The sequence below is a fragment of the Pezoporus wallicus genome, unplaced genomic scaffold (genome assembly GCF_028554395.1).
Source record: "Pezoporus wallicus isolate ANWC-B61680 ecotype Strahan unplaced genomic scaffold, APGP_CSIRO_Pwel_v1 contig_11994, whole genome shotgun sequence".
NCBI lineage: Eukaryota > Metazoa > Chordata > Aves > Psittaciformes > Psittacidae > Pezoporus > Pezoporus wallicus.
The window spans coordinates 137,053-165,014 of NW_026635733.1; the positions used below are offsets into that span (position 1 = coordinate 137,053).

A 27,962-nucleotide genomic window follows, 5' to 3' on the forward strand; every position below is an offset into this window, starting at 1 on the left:
TCTGAGGTGAGGTGAGGCCGGGCCGGGGGCAGGGCCTGCCGGGAGCGGGCGGGCGCGGAGGGGGCTCGGGCCGTGGCCATGGACACGGGGCTCCGCGGGGGGCAGTGGGCCGGAGCCTGTCAAGCCGATTCCCACCCCCCCCCCCCCGTAACCTGGGTGTCCCCCTGATCCAGCCGTTCTTCCCCTTCCAGCAGCTCCCAGCAGCAGCGGAGCGAAGACAGGAGCTGCCGAGCCTCGGAGCAAGGTACTGGAGCCGCTTGCCCCCTGGTCGGGGAGGCCTCTGCGCCCGGGGGAACGCTCCCTGCCGGGGCTGGCGTCCGGGATCCGGGAGCTGCTGGCCCGCGGGACATGGAGGGTCCATGGGGGCTCAAGGGGATATGGGGGAGTACAAGGCGGTACGGGGAGCACAGGGACACAGTGCCTCCTTCTCCTTCCACCCAGCTCGGCTGGAGCACAGTTGGGCAGTGCTGGGCCTCATTCAGTTCCTTTCGGTGCTTGAGGCACGTTCCCATCTTAAGGAGCCGCTGGGAATAGATGAGGCAAGAAATAGGGCAGCCAGAGCTTGGGCATGCTTTCGCTCAATGTTCCCAGTGGCCGGTGTGTTCCCAGTGTCCAGTGTATTACCAACATCTTCCTGTTTTGAGCAGAGTTTGTCTAAGTTTTAAGGCCTTTGTTAAGGGTAATAACCCTTTTTTTTTTTTTCTTTGCAGCTGGAATGAAAGGAATGATTTAGGTTCTGACACTTGTGTAGGGCAGGTGTTTGTGACAGGCACCCTTCAGGATTGTCCATGTGGTGGTGGACCTGTCCTGGGTTCCTGGTGGCCATAGAGGGGCTGGTTGTGGGGCTGGAGAGCTGGTTGTGGGGCTTTGGGGGTGGCTGTGGGGCTGGGGCAGCCTTGGGGCAGGACTGGAAGCACTGGGACGTGTGCCTGGCAGACACTGCTGCGCCTCCGACCGCCTTTGTTCCCAGAAGAGCTGGAGAACAGGGTTGTTTTTGTTTGTCAATGCTGCTGGAATGACGGTTGTGCTAAATAGGGAATTGTTTGTGATTCTTTGGGGCACAGCGGCTGAAGCGTCACTGAGCTGGAGCCTCAGAGCCTGGCTGAGCTGCTCCTCTCTGGGACATCCCCCACCCTCTGCTTGGAGATGGGGAAGGCCTGTGGTGTATCCCTTGGCTGCACCAAAATGCCTGTTGAGATTGAATTTGGTTTTGGTTTGCCCAAGGATCTGTGGCATTGTCACTAGCAGGTGTTCTACAGAAGCTGGAGAACTCTGGGAGCAGCACCCAAACCAAAGTGGTTTATAACGGAACTGTATTCAACCTGCACCTACAAACCCCCCGTGTGCTGCATGTGCTTGAAACCACAACAGCAAATTCCCTTTACTCTCCCTGCGGACTCGTAGCTCCTGACTTCAGCTACTAGAGAGGTTAGAAAATCACTGTGGGCCTAAAATTCCAAAGCTCTGCCCCCTGAAATTCCTCACCTTGAGCAGGTTTGCAGGGGTAGAGTTCCTCCCCATGATGCCACAAGTCATTTGGGTGTTCTGGGGTAGCTGGTGTCGCACCAGCAGCTGGTGCCGCAGGCTGGGTGTGCAGCTGGGTTTGACGTTCCTGTCGTCTGATCTTGGACTCATCCGGCGGGTTTATCTGCGAGTTTGGATTCAGGTCTGAGTGCCCAAGTGTGGAGCTGCTGGTGTGGGTTGGGATAGTTATGTGCACCTTGCATCATGCTGTAATTATTCCCTCTGGAATAACAACCTCTTGGTTACGCAGCACAGTTTCATATGCAGTTGTGTCTGGAGGACTGGGAGCACCAGGTTTGGAAGATCTTGTTCCACATGAGTCCCTTGAGTGTGGAAGCCCACCCATCTCCTTGATGCAGCAGATGAGGGCTCCTGGGGAGCCTGATGTGTGAGACCCACCCGGCACCCTGCTTCGGCCCAGGTAACCCTGGGCACCTGCTTGGCAGGAGAAGCTCCTGCACTGGGTGCTTCGGACTCCTGCAGTGCTGTGCACCCATCAGTCAAACTGCCGGTGTTTGTGTAGTGCTTTTGGTTCAAGGCCAAGGCTTGGATGCTGTGAAGGGGTGTGAAAACACCGTAACTCGTATTTTGGGACTCATTGTGGTGACACTGGTGCTATTTCACAGAATCATGGAATGATTTGGGTTGAAGGGACCTTAAAGCTCATCCAGTTCCAACCCCTGCCATGGGCAGGGACACCTTCCACTAGAGGAGCTTGCTCCAAGCCCTGTGTCCAACCTGGCCTTGAACACTGCCAGGGATGGGGCAGCCGCAGCTTCTCTGGGCACCCTGTGCCAGTGTCCCACCACCCTCAAGCAACCAAGCCCTAAACCAGTCCAAGTCTCTGTGCTTGGCTCGTTTTGGTGGATTTCCCTGCCTAATGCAAACAGCTTGCCTTGTCTTTGCCTTTGCTGCAGTGGCCACCGAGGACAAGGTTCTGTGTGGAGCTGTGGGGTGAACATGAGATGGGGAAAGCTTCTCCAGGTCCCTGCTGCTGGGCTGGGGAGTCCCAGAGCCCCCCTCAGCCACCCCAGGGAGCTGTCATCTATGGGGAGAGAAGGGGAATGAGAGAAGTGGAAGGATGCTCTGGGGTGAAATGTCTGCTCTTCAGAAGAGAAAGGTTGGTGAACAGTGGAAGTGAATGTGTGTAAGACTCTAGGGAGACCTTAGAGCAGCTCCAGTGCCTAAAGGGGCTACAAGAAACCTGGAGAGGGGCTTTGGGCACGGGGACTGAAGGGAAGGGACAAGGGGGAATGGCTTTACCCTGCCAGAGGGCAGATTGGGATCATTTTGGCCATGTGATTGTGCACGAGGCTTCTCGTTCAGATCCTCCTGTGCAGCCCTGTGTAGCTGGTGGTGCAGCTGGTGGTTGTGATCATCTCTGTGGTCCCCCCTTTGCCTGCTGTTGGATCTGGGAACGGTGGGGAGGGAAGTGCCTGCCCCTGTGAAGACACGCCGGGGGGCTGGGGAGGTACAGGAGCCCTGAACTATCAAAGCTCAGCCTAGATTTGCTTATCTTGGAGGGTGTTGATGGGGGGGAGTCTTCTGATACGGGCTTTGGTTGCTTTGTGCAAATAGCCACTAGGTGGTAGCTTGCTCCTCCTGCATGGCTCAGGGAGGCGGCTGCTCCCAGCACCCTGCTAAGTCGTGTTTTGGTGCTGGTGGGTTGGAGCCAAGAATCCCATCCGACAGCTGGGAATCCCCTGCAGTGCTGCATCCAGATCTGGAGCAGCAACACCAGAGGGACATGGGGCTGCTGGAGCGAGCTTTAGGGTCCCTTCAGCCCAAACCAGTCTTAATTCTGCGATGTTGAAGCATGAAATGAGGAGAAGCCCCTGCAGTTTCTGGTGCTGTTTGAGGCGCACTCCAGGCTGGAGGTAGCACCCGCTAGGACTGGGTTTGCTCTGGAGGGTGGCACTGGGTGCTCCAACTTCCTGGGTGCCAGTGCTGTCCTCTGAGTCACTTCCAGGCGTTGAGGGGGTGACCCCGTGCTGGGTTCAGCTTCGCTGCTTCCCTTTGCTCGACTGCGATGGGAAGAGTCAGGACAGACTGAAGGAGCCAGAGGAGGTGAAGGGGAGCTGCTGGAGAAGGATGGCTTCTGGCTCACACCAGCACTGGGTGCGCTGGGAGCCTCCTGGTACGTACGCATGGTAGGAAGGGAGCAGTCACTGCCTGATGAAGTGTTGCAGTAAATGAACAATGTAGATAAGCTTGAGAGCAGTCTGGTTTTCTTGTTTGTGCACATGGCTCATCCTGGATAGGTGTTTCTCGCTCATAGAGGGAGTGTTCTTGTAAGAAAAAGGGATTTAAACCTGCATCTCCAGCTTTAGGACTCGGAGAGTAGTGAGCACTGAATGAGCACCTTGTGTCCCTGCTGTGCTGCACATGGGTGGTGCTGGGTGTTACTGGGCTGGAAGGTGGTGGTTGCTTGTTGGCTTGGGTTTGGTTATTAAAACTGAATGAGAACAAATGGGGGGATGGGTTGGGGGAGCAGCAGGTGACCTTGCTTCAGTCTCTGCCTCTGAGATGGGGATTCTGGCTGATGGTGCAGGCAGCATTGTGCTTTCTGTTGGCTGTGGGGCTTGTCTGTGGGGCTCAGCTGCAGGGCTATGGGTTCGTGCCTTATGTGATTACAGACATATTTTAAACCTTCCCTTCCACGGATACACATAAACACACACAGAGTTTTATTGGAAAATACCTACAAACCCATGCTGTGCTGCAGACAAGCCCTGTGACACACCAGCACTGAGGTTCGTTAGCTCTCTGCCTGCTGGGCTGGAAGCTCGTATCCCTGCAAGTAGCTTGGCACATTCCTCACTGGTGTATTCTGCACCAGTTTCATGAGTAAAGAGGGCTCAAAAGTGAAGTGCCAGCATGTTCCACAGACAGGGCTCACTGAGGAGACTGCTGCAGCTCTTTGGACAATGCCAGGGCTGGGTTTGTGTGGGGTGATGGCTTCTTTCCTTGTAATAGGAAGTGCTTTCTGCAGAGTGTGTTGTTCATGCTGTGCGTGGCTGCCTTCTTCCCTTCCTGAAATAAGGCTGAGCTGCACATTTGGTTCCTCTCTAATTCTCTTGAAATAATGTGTGCTTGTGAGAACAAACCATCTCATTGAGGTGAAAAGGTTCTCACTCCCAGGATGCAAGAGCTGGTTTGGAGGCCGAGACCTGATTCTTTCTCCAGTTTAGTTCACTGCTGTGTTGTCAGACCTTGTGCTGGTGTAATTACCCTCCCTCCTGGGTAAGGGAAGGAGAGATGATGGCTCTTATGGAATGGGCAGCTCCTGGCAATGGCTGGATCCAGGGACTTAATTAAAGTTGTTTGTGAAGCTAATGGCACATTTCCAGGTTCCTCTTGCAGCTTTGTGTTCGAGTGGTTAAGGACCATCCTTTGCTTGGGTTGTTCTCATGGGTTGCCTCCCTCTCGGGAGAAGGACATGCAGGGGAGTGTGGCACCTCAGGAGCGCGGCACATCTGCAGCTCTGCTGTGAGGGCCCTCCCTGGTGCTGGGCTCTGCACAGCTCCAGCAGCAGATACAGTTCTGTGCCATGGGAGTGGAAATGGTCAAAACCAGTGAACAAAGTGTCATTGAAACCTGTTGAGAGCAGTTGTGGAGATGATTTAAAAATACCTCGGCAGATGTCACTGGCCTTGTCTAACACAGAATCATAGAGCCACAGAATCCCAGCCTGGTTTGGGTTGAAGGAACCTTAAAGCTCATCCAGTTCCAGCCCCCTGCCGTGGCCATGGACACCTTCCACTAGAGCAGCTTGCTCCAAGCCCCATCCAGCCTGGACTTGAACACTGCCAGGGATGGGGCAGACACAAGGTTCTCTGGACACCCTCACAGGGAAGAACTTCTGCCTAAGAGCTCATCTCAGTCTCCCCTCTGGCAGTTTAAAGCCATTCCCCCTTGTCCTGTTCCTATGGGTCCTTGTCCAAAGCCCCTCTACAGGCACTGGACCTGCTCTAAAGTCTCCCCTTAAGGAGCCTTCTCTTCTCCAGACTGAACCAGCCCAGCTCTCTCAGCTTGGCTCCATAGGACCTAGGTCACTTTTTACTTGCTGTTAGAGATTCTGAATTGCTCTCTCTGGCAGCAATCAGAAGATAGAAATTGATTCACAGGCTTTGAAATTACGGAGGTATAAAGGACAAAAAGGAAATAGCTCCTTTAGATCAGGAACTTAGAAATGTAATTGGTTTTCTGTAGAGAAAAACATTACATGAGGCATTTGGGCTGCTCTTGTGTCAGATCACGATTGGATCATAGATCATATTTGGCTCACCAGAGCTCAGGCCATGGTGGTGGGTGGCACAGAGCAGTGCACTGGAGCCATGGGCAGCTCAGGCATGGGCTGGCTGTGGATTTTGGGATGGTTGCTCACAGTTTATGGGTCTCAGAGCATGAAGTAAGCCTGTCTCATGGCTGAGCAGTTACTGGTTCCAGCCTAACTTCAGGCAGTGTCACTACAGTTCTTGACAAAGCATCAAATGGGCATCAGCCCAGTTGGCTCAGAAAATGAGTCTTCATGCTTGTGCTCTAACAGACTTCCCTTTGCCCCAGGGTTGGAAGCTCTGGCCATGGATCAGAAGGGCTATCGACGGGAGAGTTTCCAGAGCAGCACTAGTGATGAAGATATGCTGGAAATAGCAGGAGCATCTCTGGACTTCTCCATGGCAGAGGACGACCCACCTCTAGACAGGGAGATGGAAGGTAACACGTGCACATCCCTCTTCTTTCTGCTTTTTGTAAGGGCTTTTGGTGGGGTTTGATGTTAGTATTGTCTGCATGCCCCCCCGGCTCTGTCTGGGCTGGGTCTTGGGTTTCACAGCACCAGTGTGAATGGTTCTCAGGATTTTGCTCTGTGTTGCATCCCCGAGCAGATTCGTGCAGAGCAGCTGAATGCATGCTCAGTGTCAGGTTTGGCTTCCAGCATCGCTTCGTGGTGGAGGCTCGTGGGAGGTGTCTGCTGTAAGCAAAGCAGAAAATCTCCTTAAGGTAAATGGCCATTGCAAGAAGCATGTGAGTGACTTTGTTGTGGTGGGGAGGCACTGCTTGTCTGTCTCCAGCAGCCGAGCTGTTGTCCTCAAAGGTTCTGAGAACTTTCCCCAGTAACGTCTCAGAAAGGAAAACTGCTCCCTTAGCCATTTGTGGGGTATATTTGCTACTCAGTACAGCATGTCCTGTCCCACTGCTTTGCTTTTAGGGCTTCTGGCTCACCCTTTCTGGAGCTTCCAAAGTAGCTGCTCTAGGGAAGAGCTGCCCCTGCCACAAGGGAGGTGTCACGAGTGTGGTGGGCAGGATGACAGCGCAGGGTGGTTCTTAGGGGTGTGTGGTACAAGTAGAGACTTCCCTCCTGCTTTACTGTAATCTTAAAGGTTGTCTGTTGTGGAGAGAATCTTGAGCTGTGTCAGCACTGGTACTGAGCTTGTGCACAGCCAGAGACACTCGCCTTCTCTGCCACCACACATCAGTTCAGTGAGGGTGTGTTGCATCTCCTCCAGCTTGAGCCTGAGGCTGTGAAATGAGCAGGGGAGAGATGAATCTGCTGAGTTTGCTGAGCTTTGGCGCTAGACAAGCACAACTGCCTGACTTTTGTCCTGTGAGTTGTTAGTTTAAAAGCAAAACCACAATTTGGGCAGCAGAGAGCAGTCCTCCATGACCTCCTGTACACCTTCTCATCCTCTCCTTCCCCAGCCTGTTTACTACAGGGCAAAAATGAAAAAGAAATCCTTCTGTTTGGCTTCTGAGCCATGTGGTCTACCCCTAGGTAGTGCAAGCGAAGGCAGACTGCCTTGAAAGGCACCTCTCAGTAGCTGAAACAACCAGCAATTCTGCTGCAGGGGGTGCTGGAAGGAGGGTGGGATTCTCTCTGCTTGGCTCAGTCCCTCTTGCTGCTGTCAGGCTAACATGGGGGAAGAATCACTGTGGCTTTCAGCAGCTGCAGGAACTGAATGGTAAGCATTGGTTTGTGGTTAAAGAGCCTTTGTGTGTGCACAGAGGGGACAAGTGCAAGGTGGACACACTGAGTGTGGTGCTCCCTGGACTCCCTCTAACGTGACAGAGGGTGGCTGGTGTGTGGGGTAAGCTGTGGTGCAGGGATTGGGCAGGGTGCTCGCTCCAGCTTGGCCTTGGGAATCCACCTGGTTTGTGTTGGGTGAGACCTCAAAGCTCACCCAGTTCCAACCCCCATTGGTTGAAAACCTTCCACTAGAGCAGGTTGCTCCAAGCCCTGGTCTAGAACAGGTCATATCTGGGGTCCACTTCAGAACCCCTCGCACCGAGCTTGGAATAATGACTTGTGACTGAACTGACTTCTGAGGATCTATGACGTATGAGTATGTGCAGAATTGCATACATGAAGTAATCATATTATGGTGTTGGTAACGGAATAGTAATTTCCTGTTGTCTGACCTGCTGGTGAGATCTGCTTTACTGTAGCCATTGGGGTCCCAGCTCTATGAAGCTGAACGTGTGCTCATGTTCAGTCTTTAGAGAGAAAGAGCTGAATTCTTTAACTTCTTGTAAGGAAATGGAACTTGGAGGCAGCACTGGGTAACTGGAGCTGAGTTTACTTTGCTGCTGCCTTGAAGGAGCACTTGGTGGTTTCCCTCTTTGTTTAAATGTTTTTTTTCTCATCTCCAGTGAGGGTATTTGAAGGCTTGTGGCTACTTCTATGGAAGAAGCAAAGGTTCCCCCGTGGGATGTGTGGTTTGGAGTGCTGGAGGTGGCAGCACTTTGGGGGCTGTCCTGAGCTTTGTGGCAGAGAGGAGCAGTTCTCCTGCGGGAGGCTCTGACTGTTGGCAAGATGCTCGAGTCCACAGTAGGGTTGACAGGAAATAAAAGGGGAAAACGAAAAGTGGAGAGCTGCTCACCCAGATACCAGTTTCAGTTCACTCTGCAAACTTCCCCTGTGACTTCAGGAACTGTTTGCTGGTAAGTGTTTGGGTGCCAGATGTGCAGCATGAAGATGTGGTGGCACAGGCCCAACTGGAGCTGGAGAGGAGGGAGCAGAAGTTCTCCCATGGTGGGGTTGAGTGTAGACCCCTGTCTGGGACCTGCTGGTGTGTCAGATGGATGTGAGTGAGGGACATGTTTTGGAATCAGAACTCAGAATCCCAGCCTGGTTTGGGTTGGAAGGGACCTTAAAACTCATCCAATTCCACCCCTCTGCCACAGGAAGGGACACCTTCCACTAGAGCAGCTTGCTCCAACCCTGTCCAGCCTGGCCTTACCACCTTCTCCAAGACTCACGCCCTCCTGCAAGAGTGATGGCATTCCAGGTTTCAAAAACAGCCACAACTGGAGCTTATGGATCTTGTCAAGCAACCAGAAGAGGAAGCATCTCCTACTGCTTGGTAGATTTGTAAATCCAGAGTCCATTTGGCAGCCAGTGCTCCTCCATGTTTCCTTATGAGCCCTTGACTGGTGAGTGACACCACTCTTGCACTGGGTCAGGTCCCCTATGGGAACCACCAGCCTTGCCTGCTGCCCACAGCATGGGATGCTTGTGCTGAAAAACATCTTCACATAGGATCTTTGTGCCTAGCTGGTATATGCTTCCCAAAGGCCAGAGCTGCTCAGCAGCTTCAGCTGAAATGCAGATACTCTGAGTAACTCAGGCTTGATTTAGACTGGGCTATGGTAGCTTTTAATACCTGTCACTGTGCTGCCTGGCTATGGAGAGCCCCTGTGAGTAGCACATGATCCCACTCTTACCTGCTCTGGTTTGGACTTCAGCATTCCGTCAACAGAAGGTAACAAATAAGGCTTTCCTGGATTATTTATTTCCACACTGTTAAGTTGTACCTGGGAATCAAACCTGGCTTTTTAAGGAGCAGCCCCTGCTGCTTTTCTGGTTTTCTTGTAGTCCAGATTGTGGCATTACACCAGGCAGTGAGTGCCATTACACGAGGCAGTAAGTGGTGTTTACACCAGGCTGTGGCATTACACCAGACCACAGATGGGTCTTGGCAGTGCTCTTAGAATTGCTGTCAAAGCACAGCTGTTAACCCTGGCCAAAGGGGTGAGGAGGTGGCATGCTTGGTGAGGATTCAGTACTTCCTCCCAGGCATTGTTTCATCTTACTGGCTGTGCCATGGTGATGGGACCACCACCAGGTGGTGCATTTCTCCAGCAGTAAATCTTTTCTGCTGGTTGATTGAAGGGGTTTAAAAAGAAAAAGCTCTTTCCTTGTGGCCTGTTCCAAGTATTGAGCAATGACTTGCAGAGCATGATCTGCTGACGCTTCAGTTTCCAGGTCAGACGTGCTGACTGAGCCCGACACTATGTACACTTGTCTCTACCCCTGCCCTGCAGGACTTGCTTCATGGACACTGAATTTCTTTGCTCTCTCGTAGTCCCATTGCAGTCCTCCAAAGGCAGCTGAGGAGATGCTGGCCACCAGCCCAAGCTCCCATCAGAGCAGGCACCACTTGTCCAGACCCCTCTGAACACACTGAATAGTCAGTACAAACAGAAGTGGAGTTCCAGTTGCCTTCCTCCTGCTTCAAACACAGGAATTTATGCCTTGAGCATCCTGTGTCTTTAGCCAGTTGCTTTTCTATGAGAAGACTTTCCCTGTTGCTTCCCAAAAGCTTCATTTGCTTAAGAGCTCTAAAGGAAATTGCGTCCACAGCTCCATGGGTACCCAAATACAGGGTCAGGTACATTCTGTCTGCAGCCCTGGGTTGTTTTTTTTTTTTTTGTTTTATTGTATTTTTTAAGAAAGTCAGGATTTACAAGTCCTGATTCCTTTAGCAAAGTCTGTTGGAGCTGAGGAGGTGTAGTACCTGGGCATTGTGGTGGCCTCTGCTGAGCTTTAGATCACAGAGAGCAGAGGGAGGATATTGTTCCCCCTTTTCAGAGGAAGGCTTAAATGTTTCATGGCTGGAAGGTCCACTTTTTGCTGTGGGATTTAAGGTTCTCTTTAAGCTCTAAGGGCAAGAACTGAGAATTTTAATAGCAAGAAATAACACCCCAAAGTGCAGCAGGGCTCACAAAGCTTGGGTTTCCCATGGAGCTTTGAGTTTATCCACCAGTTCTCTGGACACACTTGCTCTGTGCTGTGGGAAGTGGAGGCACGTGGTGGAGCTTGATGCGGTGTTCAAAGAATCACAGAATCCCAGCCTGGTTTGGGTTGGGAAGGACCTAAAAGATCCTTCAGCTCCAACCCTCTTCCACTAGAGCAGTTTGCTCCAAACCTTGTCCAGCCTGGCCTTGAACACTGCCAGGGATGGGGCAGCCACAGCTTCTCTGGGCACCCTGTGCCAGCACCTCAGCACCCTCACAGGGAAGAGCTTCTGCCTAAGAGCTCATCGCAGTCTCCCCTCTGGCAGGTTAAAGCCATTCCCCTTGGCCTGTCCCTACAGGCCCTTGTCCAAAGCCCTTCTCCACGTTTCCTGTAGCCCCATCAGGCACTGGAGCTGCTCTAAGTTCTCCCCTTCAGGAGCCTTCTCTTCTCCAGGCTAAACCAGCCCAGCTCTCTCAGCCTGGCTCCAGAGCAGAGCTGCATCACCTCTCTCCTCGATGCCATCTGGCTGCTGCTCTCCAAAGGTCTCCAAAGGCCAGGGTTTGCTGGCCAGGGGATTTCATTGCCGTGCTGCCCCTTGGGCAGGTGAGACTGATTCACCCACACATCAGAAGTGCTAGTGGACCACCTCTGATCCCTGTGCTGGGGGTATTTCCCCTGTTTTTTTTTCTTCTCCCTCCTTCCTCCTTGACCTCTGGCCAGAGACCCAGGGCTGGCAGCAGCCTCTGGCTGGGCATCTGGGCAGACCAGAGTCAAGGTTTGCAGGGTGTAGTGTTTCAGGTTCGCCAGACAATGGGCAAATGACAGCTATCACTAGTGAATTGCAGCCAGAAGAACTTAATCACCACCTCCTTTGAGCTCTTACCTCCTTGGAATAGCATGATAAGGAATGCTCCTGGGGCCCTGGGGAGCTTGGGAAAGCTATTGCCTGTGTGAGAGGGTGGAAGAAAGATTCAGTACCTGCCTACCCGCTGAGCAGAGAGCATGGCTGCCAGCTCATAGCAAGCGGAAGAGCAGCTCGATGGGCAAAGAAAGGGTTTTTCAGTGCCTCTGTGACTGTGTAGATTCCAGTGTCAGGAATCTACAGACGGTCAAGCTGAAGTTTGGCTTGCTCCAGACCTTTGCAGATGTGTGTGGAGCAGGGCATATCCGAGGCTGATGCAGCAGCAGCATCTGGTGCTGATGTGTGTACTGAGTGATGTTTCACTCTGCAGACAGGCTTTGGGTGAGGTGGTGAAGGGCCAGGTTGCAACGACTTAATCATAGAATCCCATGGCAGGAGATTGGAAGCTCATCCAGCTCCCAACCCCCTGCCATGGGCAGGGACCCCTTCCACTAGAGCAGCTTGCTCCAGGCCCCTGTGTCCAACCTGGCCTTGAACACTGCCAGGGATGGGGCAGCCACAGCTTCTCTGGGCACCCTGTGCCAGTGCCTCAGCACCCTCACAGGGAAGAGCTTCTGCCTAAGAGCTCAGCTCAGTCTCCTCTCTATGACAGGCTAAAGCCATTCCCCCTCATCCCAGTGCCCTGATGCAGTCAGCTTTGGGCTGTGTGCAGTCTGTACAGCACAGCAAACGGGCTGTGGTTTGTCCCAAGGATGTATTGCCCCAGGTGAAACGTCCCCAGGTCTGCGTGAGCAGCTCCGCGCACGGCTCCGAGGTGCAGCCTCCGCGCTGGGCTTACCAGGAATCGCCATCTGGGTGAAGGAGCGGCAAGGGGACGATGGGGCTGTGCCGCCTCGATCCTGCCCTTCGGCAAGGTGCAGGGCTGGCCCATGTGACGGCCGGTGTGACGCCAGGCCCGGCGTGTGGGGAGGGCCCCGCGCCGCTGCCGGCTGCTCTGTGCTGCCGGTGCTGCCGTGAGGCACCGGAGCTCCCGCGACCCTTGCCCCGTGGGAAGTGGCTGCGCTCCCAACGCCGCTCCCGCGGGAGCACGGTGAGGAGGCTGCAGGCGTGGAGGAGGAGGGACGTGAGCCAAGGGGGAGCGTGTCCATGTGCGGGCAGCTGGAGCCGCTGGTGCCTCCAGAGCTGCCCCGCCACTCGCTGGGTGAAGGGGTGGGTGCCGGGCGATGGAGGGCGAGCAGCTGGGGGGGCTCTGGGGTTTCTGCTGTCTAATGGGTAATGGTGGGTGGTTTGCTGCCCATCTCCCTTTTGCCTGCAGACCCTTTCCTTTCCCAGGTCTGCTTGAGCAGGTGTGCAGGCTCCTCACCGGACTGTCTTCTTACCGTGCAGGACAGCTCCTAAAGCCCATGGGCTTGCTGGGTTGAAGTGGCAGATGCTGTGACTTTAACAAGCACTGCCTGTTTTTTCCCTGAGCCAGACAGACTCTCTAAAGAGGAGCATTAACCCGTTTTAGGGAGAAGAGGTGATCAAAACACTGACAAATCTGTGCTGAAGGAATGAACTGTACTCCTCTAACAGCGCTGTGCCTAACTAGCTGTCTCTAGGCACTAAACGACTCGAGCTCTGTACCTTAGGAGCCGGGGGTAGCTGTACGTTCATCTTGATTGCATTTTGGCAAGGCTTTCTGAGGCTCGTTTTCTTCCCTTTTTCCAGGGAGGTTATCAGAGAATCCTTGATTTGCAACAAGCTGAGGCAGGAAATAAAATCTTGATAAATATTTATGGCTGTCAGCCATGTTAGTTGAGTGTTGCTCCTGGAAAAAGGATGTTTCCTCATTATGTGCTGTCAGAGGGGCACCTTATCCTCTGCTGTGAATGTGCTGTGTGTGGCTGGAGACCTCAGGGCTCTGGGGACCACAGCCTGGGCTGAATAGAGTCAGTACCAAACAGTGCCTGGTCCCCAGGCACAAACATCCTTTCTGCATGTGGCCTTGTCCCGAGAGCCCTCAGCTGTGGTTGTGTTGTGGATGGGATTGTGCAGACGGTACCTGTGGGACTCCCAGTGCTGTGGATTGGGGTGGTGGGTGACCTGCAGTGCTGTGCACAGAGTCTGTGCCCTCGGGCTCTGATCCGTGTTGCTCTGTGGCAGCTCTGAGCAGGGAGCACGTTCCCAGGACAGCTGAAAGTTGCTGGTCTGGGCAGTTATTCCACTAGACTGAGCAAGGAATGACCCTGATATCTTGCAGAAAATACTGCTCAAGGGAGTTAGGGAGGTTTAACAGTGCTTTATAGAGGCTGGTTTTTAGGACAGCTCTATCTTTTTATCTTTAGATAAACTCCTGGCTGGGCTGCTTGCCTTTGGGAGGTGAGGGCTGGGGAGGTGATCATTCATCTTGCCCTTCTCAAGGTAGACTCGGTGTTGTCTTCTGCATTGCTGGGCTTGGTAGAAACTCGTCACCCACACTGAGCAAAGACTCAAAGACACCCCCCCCCCCCACCAGAGGCACCTCATTGTTTGTAAGTGAATCATAGAATCCCTGTCTGGTTTGGGTTGGAGGGGACCTTAAATGCGAGTTTTCCCCTAAGTCAGTGTTTTGGTGATGTTTTCCTTAAAAGGGGAAAACTAAGAAATGCTCAGTTTTCCCTCTTCTTCCCCACCAGGGTTTTCCTCATATAATGGAGGAGGGATGAACGGTACAAGCACAATGATGGATTTCCTGGAGGAACCTCTTCCCGGTGTGGGCACATATGAAGATTTTAACACTATAGACTGGGTGCGAGAGAAGTCCAGGGATCGGGACAGGCACAGAGAGGTAAAATCTCTTCCTACTCTTTGTGGCACTGATGGCAGGGTAATGAACCTGCTGGAGCTGATCTGGGTTCTGACTGTGGCCTAGGGAGGCACTTAGGAGAGAGGCCTGGGATTGCCCTTTGGATGGGCATGGAGAGCCTCTCCACAGGAGCTTTAATCTGGGGACCAGGGACGTGGCATGTTGCAGTTTATCAGTTGCTACTTCTGGAGGCTTGGATTTATGGAAAAGCTGTGGTGGATTTCTAATACACATCTTAAATGCCTTAATGGCACGTTTCCTTAGGCCACAGTGGGCTTGTTTGAGACTGGACCATAGCAAAGCCTGCAGAGCTTTGCTCTCAGGGGGTGTCACTCCCTGAGAGAGACGCTCAGGGAAGCTGCATGGTTATTTGCAGTATTCTGGAAGAATCACATTGCTCTTCCCTGGTTTACAGTGGAAGGATCTAAGCACCATGATTCTGTTTACTGATGAAGAAACAGGTCACTCTTCTGCTCACACCATTGCACTGTGAATGATGCTCTTCCTGTTGGGTTTGTTTGTGCTGCATGTTTGAGAAGATGAAGTGCATTCTTTGAGACTTTCAGTCTTTCAAGCTAAGTGCAGTTCTTCCCAGGACTTCACCACTCTCTGCAATTCAAGGGATCCACTTAGAAAGCAAGGAATGCTTGACATAAAGCACCGGTGTCCCCACCGTGCTCCTGATCCCCCATGCCCTTGCTGGCAGACCTCGTGGGGGGTGATGACTGAGCTTAACTGGTCTAGTTGCTTTCCAAAATATTCTTTCATGATTCTTCTTTTCCCCTGAGCCTCACAAACCAACCTGGGTCCTAGTGACAGTGCACAAACTGTGCACCGTCCCTGCTCACTGGGACACACAATACACACAATACAGTGTAATGCCCGAACTTGGGTGAGTGCAGGTCCAATTTAGAGACTCCAATGCTCCGACTGCCTACTGCCCAAAATCCTATTCCCACCTATGAATGAAGAGTACAAAGCCAAAGGACCTCTCACACACATGCATGTATGCACTCATGCATGTGTGATGCCCATGATAGAACAGGATGACCTATGTCCTATCTGCAGAGGTGCCTGAACGACAAGACTGCTTCTGTCTTCCTCAAAAGAAGTTGAAATCAGGTCAAGGCAGAAGTTTCTGCTGGTCAAGTGTAGTGTTGGCTCAATGAAATATAAAGGAAATAGCTTTGGCACCCACCCCACCAAGCCTCCATTCAGTAGCAGTTCCACTCACCAGCAGCATGGCATTTGAAAGAGGAAAAATCCAGAGAATTCAGGCAGAAAGGATTCTTACTTTCTTTATTCCCCACTTAGTGAGTGGTAGTTGGCTGCATCAATGTGCCTTTTTATCTGGGAATATAGTGGTGTCCTGGAATGCTTCCCCTGGGAGAGGCAGAGGGCTGATGGGTGCACAGTAGCAGTTCTGTCACCCTTTTGTCCACCTGTCAAGAGCAGTGAGACTGACGGGCTTCTGCCGGCCCTGCTGGGCGCAGGCAGACCGGGGAGCTCACCCTCCCAGGGCACCTTGGACGGGTCGGAGTCCCACTTCCCAGTGCCACCATTCCTCTGTGTTGGTATTAAGCCTACCACTTGCCTTGTGCCCGGCTGAGCAGCACTTCACAGAGCCTCCTCTGCTCAGGGCGACTCTTGTTTGTGTTATAGATACCAGGGCTGTAGCTGGAGACTCTGAAGTGCTGATGGCAGCTTCTGTGTGCTCTCATGGTACCAGTATCAATTTCAGCGGGTATCAGTATCCATGAGGCACAAAGTTTGTTCAGTGTCCAGATTGGCCTGTGGCATAGAATGACAGGCTGTGGTCTGTGAATCACCATGTAGCTTTAGAGCATTTACACCAAAGTGTGTCCGTGTCTTAGTGGATTGTTGTTTCTTTTTGGAACCTTTCCTAGATCACCAGTAGAAGTAAAGAGTCCACATGGGCACTGATACACAGCGTGAGTGATGCTTTCTCTGGCTGGCTGTTGATGCTCCTCATTGGGCTGTTGGCAGGTAAGAGCAAACCTTGGTTTAAAGTCCTGGTTCTGAACTGCAGCATCGATTCCTCCCACAAACCCCAGCAGGTCATTGGAGCAGGAGACCTCATCCCTGGAGCATGGGCTGTGCGAGGGGCTAACTGATACTGATGCCTCTGCCACAGCTTTGCTATTTATGGAGAATTACTTTTAAATGCTTTGATTTATGGAGAATTAGAATCATAGAACCACAGAATGGTTTAGGTTGGAAGGGACTTTAAAGTCCATTCAGTTCCAACCCCTGCCACGGGCAGGGACACCTCCCACTAGAGCAGCTTGCTCCAAGCCCCTGTGTCCAACCTGGCCTTGAACACTGCCAGGGATGGGGCAGCCACAGCTTCTCTGGGCACCCTGTGCCAGTGCCTCAGCACCCTCCCAGGGACGAGCTTCTGCCTAAGAGCTCATCTCAGTCTCCCCTCTGGCAGGTTCAAGCCATTCCCCTTGGCCTGTCCCTATAGGCTCTTGTCCAAAGCCCCTCTGCAGGTTCCTTGTAGTCCCTTTAGGCAATGGGGGCTGCTCTAAGGTCTTGCCTTAAGGAGCCTTCTCCAGGCTGAACAAGCCCAACTGTCTCCATAGCAGAGGTGCTGCAGCTGTCTGATCGTGCTCTGGACTCCCTTGAGAAGGTCCACATCCCTCTTGTGTAATCCATCAAGGCGGAGCTTATAAAAATGCTGGGTGTCACACTGCGGGGGGGTCTTTGAAGGCTCTTCATTGGACCTGGGGAGGGTAATGCCAAGGATGCTAGGAAGATTTTCTTTCCTCCTCCCCTCCCACTCTACTTGGATATAAAGTGAGAGGAGTATTTGCAGTCGGGCTTCTTTCAGAGCTTGACTGGCTCAGACCTTCCGAGCAGCTTCAGCATAACCTTTGCTCCCTGTGCTGCAGGAGCACCTCAGCCTTCCTGAGAGGGAGCAGCCCGGCTCCCGGCCCCAGGAGTAGATGAAAGCTGCTGTTAATGTTTAGAGCAAAAGCCGGTGTCCCATTAACTAGAATATCTGCTGAATGTTTATTGCCACCTCTGGAGCTTGTGCCAGGACTTGTTCACGTGGAGCAGAGGTCTCTGCTTCTGGCCTCAGTGCTGAGCTGATGTTATAGCTGAGAGCAGAGCCGATGGCAGCACTTACTTGTGGGGATTGTAGGAGTTGTTCTTAACATGAGAACAAGAAATTGCTTGAAGATTCCTCTTTTCAAATCTGAGTTACCGGCTCTCTGCGCCTGGCTTTCACTTGGCACACTTACAGCTTTCCCCTGGTTTTAATTTTATTTAAATTGGCTAGAAATGTTTTCTCCCAGTTCAAAGCTATTCCTGTCACAGCTTTAGTATTGTTAAGTATTTTGGAGGCTGATAACATGTACTCCAGAAGTGCCCCATGTCCCCCTCAGTCCACTCATTGTGCTGTATTTATCAAGTGCTTTTTCAGTGCCATTGGGCAGAAGTAATTCCTGGTGATCACTGAATCCCAACCTGGTTTGGATTGAAGGGGCCCAAACTCACCCAGTTCCAACTCTCTGCCATGGGCAGGGGCACCTTCCACTAGAACAGGTTGCTCCAAGCCCCTGTGTCGAACCTGGCCTTGAACACTGCCAGGGATGGGGCAGCCACAGCTTCTGTGGATGCAGTTTGTGGTGTTTCAGCCTTTGAAATATTATTGGCCATGTTTTGCTTCCTGACCTGCTCATTTCAGTGTCTATAGATCCTTTAGCAAATCTCCCCATTTAGCTCTCTATAGAATACAAAGTGATTGGAGGCAGAAATACCAGTGCTGCTCTACGTGCTGGTGTGTGAGTCAGAATGTAGCAGGGCAGACTGAAACCTTCAGATGTGCAAGTCTCAGCAAGGGGATTATTACACTTTTTTCCTTTCTTCCTTCAAACCAGGTTCCTTGGCGGGTCTGATTGACATCTCTGCCCATTGGATGACAGATCTGAAGGAAGGAGTGTGTTTAGCAGGCTTCTGGTTTAACCATGAGCACTGCTGCTGGAAATCCAACACAACCTTTACAGACAGAGACAAGTGTCCTGAGTGGAAGAGCTGGTCCCAGCTCATCCTGGGCCATGGAGAGGTGATGTGTACTTACAGCTGGTTTTATAGAGTCCCAGACTGGGTTGGGTTGGAAGGGACCTTACAGCTCATCCAGTTCCAACCCCCTGCCACAGGCAGGGACACCTTCCACTAGAGCAGCTTGCTCCAAGCCTCATCCAGCCTGGCTTTGAACTTTAAATGTCCCTTCAACCTAAATTATTCATGATTCTATGACTGGATTCATTTGTTTCCCTCAGAGGAATGCAAGGTGACCTCAGGTCTTGCATTTCTGGCAGCTCTATCCAGGGAGCCACCTGCCTGACTGGGACAGACCTTACGCCAGTGCCAAGCTACCTGTGCACCCTGTTTGCTGTTTTAAATAATGGTCTTTGGGTATAGGATTGGTTCATATCCCGATAACCCAGGAGCATAACTTGTCCTTGGAACCTCACACTTGCTGTAGTTCTTTCTGTTTTGGGCTGATAACTTTATGTGGCATTACCTGCTATTTCTGTGCTTGCTTCAGTGAAGAGGCTGGATGTGATCTCAGCTGAAATGATCTCATTTGGGTTCCTTTCTCTGCATTCCAGGGGGCTTTTGCATATATTCTCAACTACTTCATGTACGTTGTCTGGGCCTTGCTGTTCTCCCTCCTTGCTGTGCTACTTGTGAAGGGCTTTGCTCCTTATGCCTGTGGCTCGGGGATCCCAGAGGTGAGTGAGAACGAGGAGGGAGTTTTTAAGTGGGCTGGGGAACCACCACCAAAAGATTCAACATCGCTGCTGTGGAATAATAATTTCCTGCACTTTAGAAATGATAATGTTTTTTTTCCCCAAACTATCATGAAACATGCCTAGTACTTAGGTCTTCATGCAGTTCCTTTAAAAACTCGAATGTGTCAGCATTTGCTGTGGGAGACACAAACAAAAGCACACTGTGTAAAGGCTACAAAAAAGATTTTTCTTTAGCAGGGTCAGTAGCCCTGAAGGAAGGACTCGAGAGGCTGTTTCAGCACTTGCATGGTGGGGTATTTTTGCTATGTTGTTTTTGATAGCTGGGGGGAGTGGGAAAGCTGTGAGCAGGATTGGGAGCACCCAGTAAAACAGGAGCTCTGCCTAGGGCTTGACTGAAAGCCTGTAGAGCTTTGTGTGCTTGACTTCCAGATCAAAACTATCTTAAGTGGTTTCATCATTAGAGGCTACCTGGGCAAGTGGACGCTGATCATCAAAACAATCACCTTAGTGCTGGCTGTGTCCTCTGGGCTGAGCCTGGGCAAGGAGGGGCCCCTGGTGCACGTCGCCTGCTGCTGTGGGAACATCTTGTGTCATCTCTTCACCAAGTACAGGAAGAACGAAGCCAAGCGCAGAGAGGTACAGGGGGATGCCTCTGGTGTGGGGAGACTGCTGGGGCTGGAGCTTTGCCTCAGGTGTAAGTTGTTCTCTTTTGGCAAGTTTTGCCTCAGTGCGATACCCTTGGAGCAAAAGCCATCGTGGTTAGGAAGGGACAGCACAGCAGTGCAGGTTGTCATCTCGTTTGTGATGGAAGCATTCACTGCACTAACCTCCACGTCTGCAATACTTGTTGGTTGGCCATGCAGCTCCAGAAACTTTTGGAACTGTTTCAGAGACCTGGACTTGGCTGTAGGAATAAAATGAAGGGCTTTGCTTTCAGGGACACAGTGATGGGCACGGTGGAAGAACTATGCTAACATCTAATGAGAAGCTTAGGAGTGTTTCCTTACAGTGCTCCACATGAGTCAGTGGAGAACAGTTCATGTGGGATGTGCAGTATCACATTGGCCAGTTTACCTTCTGCTAGCCAAACAATGGAATGCACCCAGTGGACTGGTTTTGGGTGGCCACCAGCTCCTCTAGTTACACTGCATGAGAAATGCTCTGAATGTGAGACAGCAAACATGGAGAAGTCAGTGTTCTGAGGTGAAATTGCTGCCATGCTGTTTACTGGGGCTTTATCTAAGGTAAAAGCATGAAACCAGCTGAAGCAGGAAAAGGTACTTGCCATGATGCCACTTCTACTGATTTGGGTGGGAGTCTTGAAATGCCAACACCGGTGGATGTGTAGCTCTCTGCAGCTCTTCTCCCTGAGGAGCTGGCTCACTCCACCGTTGTCCTGCTCTTTGTAAAACAGGCCAGACCTGGCTGACTGAGCACTCGCTGGAGATGAAAACTGAGACATGAAGGTTGGGGGTATGTGAAAATGCCTCTTTGGTTTCTCCCGTAGGTTTTATCAGCAGCTGCAGCTGCTGGAGTGTCGGTAGCGTTTGGTGCCCCGATCGGAGGAGTGCTCTTCAGCCTGGAAGAGGTAACAGCAGCATTTTCTGGTGGCCCTTGGCGAGCCGTTTGATTGCAAGGACTGACCCTGCTGGGTTAAAAATCCCGCCCATTACTGCTGGTGTGTAGGAGAGCCTCCCGAGTACTGGTCGGTGGTGTGCTTACAAGGCCAAACAATCTAAAAGCTTATTGGGGTTTCAGGTAATTCTTGGGAATACGGGAGAACTTTTTGGATAGTCTATCCAAAGCTTTGCTTTAAACGTGTTGGTTTCCCATGGTCTGTCTGTGCCCAGCACCACTGACTGCTCACAGCCACAGCCTCCCTCTTGTTTGCCATGTGCCCACCCTCTCCTGACAGCTCTGTCCCAGGGTACCCTGGGAACAAACTTACGTGGCTCATTGGACCCTTTTTCTTCCCAAGAAGCTTCCAGTCCTTGTCCTTCAGATCCAGATGTGAAATGTATCACTGCTGCTTGCTTCAGGGCTTAGAGGAGGAGTGGGATGGTTTTGCTCAGCTGAGCACAGTTGTGATGGCAGCTATGGCAAGCACTGTTGTTTAGCACATCTGGACCTTGCAGAGCATGCAGGACAGAAAGTTCTCTGATTCAGCTCACAGCTGATCTGTAACAGCCTTTATTATCTGAGTAAAGTATCTCCAGCGACAGAAGGGTTGGAAGGGACCTTAAAGCTCCTCCAGTTCCAAACCCCTGCCATGGGCAGGGACACCTTCCACTAGAGCAGGTTGCTTGGAGCAACCTGGCTTGAACACTGCCAGGGATGGGGCAGCCACAGCTTCTCTGGGCACCCTGTGCCAGCGCCTCAGCACCCTCACAGGGAAGAACTTCTTCCCAAGAGCTCATCCCAGCCTTCCGTCTGGCAGATTAAAGCCATTCCCCTTGTCCTGTCCCTACAGACCCTTGTCAGAAGTTGTAGAGGGCAGTTGTTGCACTGGAACTGAGCAGGCCACAGTCAAGCCCGGGGTGCTTGGCTGGAGAGGAGGGGGCTGTACCCAGCACGCATTGATCTTGTCCTTGCCTGATATCACTAGGCAGTGGTCGGTGGAGCGGCAAGTGTTGAAGTGACTGACTCTGCCTTGTTTCTCCTCTTAGGTCAGTTACTACTTTCCTCTCAAGACACTGTGGCGCTCCTTCTTCGCTGCTCTGGTCGCGGCATTCACCCTGCGCTCCATCAACCCCTTTGGGAACAGCCGCCTGGTTCTCTTCTACGTGGAGTTTCACATGCCATGGCATCTTCTGGAGCTTGTGCCCTTCATCCTTCTGGGCATATTTGGGGGGCTTTGGGGGGCTTTCTTCATTCGCAGCAACATTGCCTGGTGCAGGCGGCGCAAGACGACCAAGCTTGGCAAATACCCGGTGCTGGAGGTGTTTGTAGTGACAGCCATCACGGCCGTGCTGGCCTTCCCTAATGAGTACACCAGGATGAGCACCAGTGAGCTGATCTCTGAGCTCTTTAATGACTGTGGGATTCTGGACTCGTCCAAGCTCTGCGAGTACGTGAATGATTTCAACAGCACCAAAGGGGATGACCTGCCAGACCGAGCTGCTGGCCCAGGAGTCTACACTGCCATGTGGCAGCTGGCTTTGGCCCTTATAATGAAGGTCTTCATCACCATCTTCACCTTTGGCATGAAGGTAAGAATTGCCTGTAAGTGAGCTCACATTCTGCTGCAGAAACCCCAGGTCTTAGTTTTATTTGCTCAATAAACACGTTTTCCTCCCCAGGCCCTGTTAAGAAGGGGGCAAAGTGATAGACTGTAATTATTTGTTCTGTTGCTTGTAACTGAAGGCAGTAGAAACCCTTTAGCTTGAGTGGGTGTGAGGTGCAGATGTTGTTGTCACGGAACTGGTGTCTCAGGGCTTCATGTCCCCTTTTCCAGCCGCAGAATGCTGCTACATTGTCCAACCTTAAGCCTTTCTAGTATATATGCAATAGATAATGGCAGTGCAGTTGTCTTTATTTGTAAATGCTTGCTTATAGCTGTTCCTTGCTCAGATGGTTTTGATCTGGCTTGGTGGCAGCCTCCTGAGCTATGGGTGTAGGGCCAAGGTCTGAGCTTTCCTGCAGTGGGGTTCAGCAGGTGGAGCAACTTCAGTGTAACCTCTAACTGAGCCCTGTTTTGAGCTGTCACTGGAACAACTGTTTTTGAGCATTCCTTTGCAACGTGTGGGGAGCAAGGCCTTGACCGATGGTGTTTCTGCAGGTGCCCTCGGGTCTCTTCATCCCCAGCATGGCGGTGGGTGCCATTGCAGGCAGGCTGCTTGGTGTGGCCATGGAGCAGCTGGCCTACTACCACCATGACTGGGCCATCTTCAGTGGCTGGTGCAGCCAAGGAGCTGACTGCATCACTCCGGGCCTCTACGCAATGGTTGGGGCTGCAGCGTGTCTGGGTGAGCAAGGAGTCCATGAAGTCCAAGCTGTGCTTTGGGCTTGGTTGACCATGTGGAGACATGTAGGAGTGAAATGCTGCTGTTCTCACAGTCCGTAGAAGCTGGCTTCATCTCCAGAACAGGAACCCTTGTTGTAAAATGCATGATGTTGTAGAGGCACTGGAGCAGGCTGCCCAAGGAAGTTGTGAATGCCCCATCCCTGGCAGTGTTCAAGGCCTTCTCTTGCCAGCACCAACGTGTCATTGGATGTGGCAGGTTTCAGTGGGGAGCTCCTGACCATGCAGCAGAACAAGGGAGGCTGCCTACTGACCTCAGGTTTTCCTGTGGGCTTTTACTTCCTGTTCTGGCCTTAACTCTCGTGGAGCAACTCTTCTTTCAAGCACTCTGGGTTTTGGTAACGCTTCTTCCTCTTGGCTGGATGTGAGAAGTTGAGCGCATGTGGCTGAACTTCACTTTCACTGTATTTCCCAATCCTTTCCTCCACAGAAAAATGTGCTTAACTCTAAAGGAATTTAAGGACTCAAGAGTATCAGAAGAAACTCTCATGTCAGAAATAGTAAAAGCATGCCACCAAACCTCATCTTTGGCCTTTTTAAAGGGGAAACACCTTGTTTACATGTAATTGATGAAAATAGTTCCTTTTCATTAACTCTTCTTACCACTGCACGGCACTAAAGGGTCTGTGTCCCTTGAGGTGATGGTATTGGAGCAAAACTGCATGGCCAGGCTGTTTTTCAGCTAGCTAAGTCACCTGAGAGAAGGTTAGTTAGTCATCTTTTAAGGTTCGGTCTGAATTGAAGGGAAACCCATCAAAACCAGGTAGCAAACCCTTGTGAGCCAGCCCATGGCACCATGCTCTGGATGGGATGGGTGGTTTCAGTACTGTGTTCTGCTCGTGTTTGGTGTCCCCTGCAATGCTGAATGTGGTGCAGGAGTCCAGCAGTACAAGACCTTCTCTAGAAGTGTTGGCAGATGCAGCTCTGCTGCCTGGAACCCCCCAGAACTGCCTGCTCATGTCCTCTGTCATCTCCTGTTGTGCTTGCAGGTGGTGTGACCCGAATGACGGTGTCCCTGGTGGTCATTATGTTTGAGCTCACTGGTGGACTGGAATACATCGTTCCACTGATGGCAGCAGCCATGACCAGCAAGTGGGTGGCTGATGCCATTGGGCGGGAAGGCATTTACGATGCCCACATCCGCCTCAATGGGTACCCTTTCCTGGAGGCCAAGGAGGAGTTCTCACACAAGACCCTCGCGATGGATGTAATGAGGCCACGGAGGAATGATCCTCCTCTGACTGTCATCACGCAGGACAGCATGACCGTGGAGGATGTGGAGAGCATCATCAATGAAACCACGTATAGTGGCTATCCGGTGGTGGTGTCCCGCGAGTCCCAGAGGCTTGTTGGGTTTGTCCTCAGAAGAGACCTCATCATTTCAATTGGTAAGAGGAAAGATACTGCGCAGATGAATGATGCCATCAGAGTCCTTAAATGGCACCAGCTGTAATTTACTTGAGGAGTTTAGGCACCCAGTAGCGGTGGTGTTTGCATCCCCAAGCAGCATGGGGTCTGCATGCAGTGAGTGTGAGGGACAGGATGACTTCTTGGTGCAATCAGTGTGGCTGTCTTGAATTCATGAACCTTACGGCATGAAGCAGGGGACTTCTTGCCAGCAGGAACTAAGTCTTCCTGACTGTGGATGACTGGACTGTGGAATGCTTTCTTAGCTGTTAATTCATTTCATTAAGAAAAAGTCTGGTTGGTCCAGGCACTGAATATTGGGGCACTTCTGAGGTGGTGCTGTCCAACCTGTAAATACCTCTCTTCACCACTAGCCAGCCTGGTCTTCCACTTGTTTCACTCGGTGGTTGAGATGAGTAGTGCGTGGTGTTGGCAGGGCTTGGTAAACACTGTCCCGGCATCTCTCAGATGTGTGTTGAGCTCCTTTGGAAACAACTTTGCCATGGTACAGTTTAGGGCATGTTTAGGCTCCTCTTGATCTCAAGTTTCTTAAAAAACTTCAAGTGCTGTTTCTCAGCATGAGACCTGAGTGGAAATTCTGGTCATGTTGTCTCTCATTGGCCTGGGTGAGGCCACGTGGCTTCTGGTGGTGCAGCAGGAGAAATCTGTGTGTTAGGGTTGAGTGCTATACAGGCATCTAGCACTCCTGCACTGGAGTGGAGGTTGGGCATCGGGGTGCCAAGCCCCGTACTGTCGTGCCAGTTGAATTCCTGTGGTGTATGTGCAGCTCCGAGCAGCTATGCTGAGCCTGGGTGAGCTCCTCACCTCCTGCACCAGCACCTAGCAGTGTTCATGTGAGTGCCGTGGTGAGCTGGAGGGAAGGATGGATCCAGCCAAAGCCACGTATCCCTCTCTGCTCGGGATGCCGGAGCAAGGAGCAGGATGGTGCTTACCTTGAAGCTCCTCCAGTTCCAACCCCTGCCACAGGCAGGGACCCCTTCCACTAGAGCAGCTTGCTCCAAGTCCTGTGTCCAGCCTGGCCTTGAACACTGCCAGGGATGGGGCAGCCACAGCTTCTCTGGGCACCCTGTGCCAGCGCCTCAGCACCCTCACAGGGAAGAGCTTCTGCCTAAGAGCTCATTTCAGTCTCCCCTCGTTTATCATGCACATTGCCTTCCTTCTGCTCTGTGGGATGGCCATGAATTCTTGCAGTTATGTTATTCTGAATCTTCAGGGACTTAAGAGTAATCCTCCCCCCAGAGATAAGCACTGTTGTGTGCCACAGGAGGGGATTTCACCCAGCTCTGGTGCTGGGGCTGCCAGGCCAGCCCCTTCCCAGGGAACCTTGAATGTAAATACCAAATTGAAGCCTGGACTGCCCATGCAGCCTGAGAGTAATGCACTATGTAAATACCTGAGTGAGGGCAAGTACTGAACCTGGTTTTATTCCTGACACCATCATGGGCACGGAGCCTGTGCCAGTATGTTTAAGTGCTTAAAAATACTTGTGAAGTTGCTCTGCATAGGACCCAAATCAGTGAGTGATAAAGTACAAAGCATTTTATCTACCCCCTCTTAAAATTGGGAAGTTAAAGATCTCCAGAACTTGCCTTTACATGGCCAGAGCAAAACACAAGAAACGTGTTGCACCCTCCTTGAGTCCCTGGTTGCCTGGAGAAGCAGCTCAGGTGAAGGGAAGGAATAGACTTTTAAGGCAGAGATGAAAGGGTATGCGCTCTTTTGTTTGGAAAAGAAAGGGAGGGATAATACTTAATCAAATGTTCCTTCTTCCAGAAAATGCCCGGAAAAAGCAGGATGGGATTGTGAGCACTTCAGTTGTTTATTTCACTGACCACTCTCCCCCGCTGCCTCCAAGCTCCCCCTCCATGCTGAAACTTAGGAGCATCCTGGACCTCAGTCCCTTCACAGTGACAGACCAAACGCCCATGGAAATCGTAGTGGATATATTCCGCAAGCTAGGATTGCGCCAGTGCCTGGTGACTCATAACGGGTAAGCACGCTGCAGGCAGGGCCCTGGGCTCGGGGACTGCCTCCTCTCCTTCAGTGAGCAGAGGGCTCTGAGTATCAGGGGGAGCAGCTCTGGAACAAAGCACTTGTGAGAACACCGAACCTTCAGCTGAAGCAGTAACATAAAGCCTGTAAGGTGAGGACCCAGCTCCATGCAGTGATGCATCTGTCAAACTGATGGAGAGGGCTCACAGCCTCCTCTCAGATCTGCCCATAGGTATCATGCAACTACTGGAATTCACTTTGATGCTGCTCAGAAACAGTGTTTTCTGAGGGGGAAGGAGTGAAGGGACACCTTCTTCTAGACCAGGCTGCTCCAAGCCCCTGTGTCCAACCTGGCCTTGAACACTGCCAGGGATGGGGCAGCCACAGCTTCTGTGGATGCAGTTTGTGGTGTTTCAGCCTTTGAAATATTATTGGCCATGTTTTACTTCCTGACCTGCTCATTTCAATGTCTCTAGATCCTTTAGCAAATCTCCCCATTTAGCTCTCTCCTGGGGCAGGACCGACCCATCCCTCCTGTCCCTTTATCCCGATGCACCCACCCATGCCCACAGAATCCCAGACTCTGGGGTTTGGTTGGGTTGAAGGGACCTTGAATCTCATCCAGTCCCAACCCCTGCCACGGGCAGGGACACCTTCCACTAGAGCAGCTTGCTCCAAGCCCCTGTGTCCAACCTGGCCTTGAACACTGCCAGGGATGGGGCAGCCACAGCTTCTCTGGGCACCCTGTGCCAGCGCCTCAGCACCCTCACAGGGAAGAGCTTCTGCCTAAGAGCTCATCTCAGTCTCCCCTCTGGCAGGTTAAAGCCATTTCCCTTGGCCTGTCCCTGCAGGCCCTTGTTCAAAGTCCCTCCCCAGGTTTCTTGCAGCACTAAACATTCAGGTTGATCTTTTCAGCAGAGGTGGGTGTTAGCAGTGATTAGTATTTGTCTTTTGGTCATAACCTCCTAAATGTAAATCACTGACGGTTTCTGCTGGGGCTTGTGAGCACCCTACATTGTGCAGAATGTCCCACAAAGGTACTTCAGCTCCTGCAAGGCATTAAAGTGTGAAGCCTGTGAGAGGCAGGATACTTTCTGTGCATGCTAGTGCCCTGAAACTGTGGTTCCCTTTTTCAGGAAGCTCCTTGGGATCATCACTAAGAAGGACGTTCTGAAGCACATTGCACAACTGGCCAACCAGGACCCAGATTCGATACTCTTCAACTAAAGGCAGACCAGGAGGTATTGTGTGTTCAACACAAAAGGACCTTTAGAGACCATCCTGGATACACTTCCCTATTTTTATTGAAAACATGGAACTGTTTTCCAAGTTTTCTTCAAAGGAGCTGAAGAAGATACTTTTTTTTCTACCAGATACCGATTGCACTACATAATCTGTGGAACAGAATCTTCTTTTTAGAAGAAAAAAGAGACTTTAATTACGTTGCTTTTGTGAAGTTGCATTAGAAAGATTCCATGAAGGAGTAAAAGCAAAATGCTATAGAA

At 51.8% G+C, this 27,962-nt stretch overlaps 1 protein-coding gene across 2 annotated transcripts; it reads left to right on the forward strand.

Moving 5' to 3' along the window:
• The first annotated feature begins 151 nt into the window (after window positions 1-151).
• On the forward strand, window positions 152-27,962 carry LOC130593105 (H(+)/Cl(-) exchange transporter 5). Of its 2 annotated transcripts, none has more exons than XM_057397995.1 (13): window positions 152-244; window positions 6,091-6,240; window positions 14,060-14,211; window positions 16,137-16,236; window positions 18,138-18,322; window positions 18,873-18,995; window positions 19,446-19,652; window positions 20,524-20,604; window positions 21,683-22,225; window positions 22,795-22,981; window positions 24,027-24,425; window positions 26,239-26,455; window positions 27,594-27,962. In XM_057397995.1, the coding sequence occupies exons 2-13, from the start codon at window positions 6,108-6,110 to the stop codon at window positions 27,682-27,684; spliced, it is 2,418 nt and encodes an 805-aa protein (XP_057253978.1). In that variant the 5' UTR covers window positions 152-244; window positions 6,091-6,107; the 3' UTR covers window positions 27,685-27,962. The 2 variants fall into 2 exon arrangements, with proteins under 2 accessions (XP_057253978.1, XP_057253979.1); XM_057397996.1 differs by lacking the exon at window positions 152-244 and adding an exon at window positions 6,411-6,525 and having other exon boundaries at window positions 6,138-6,240.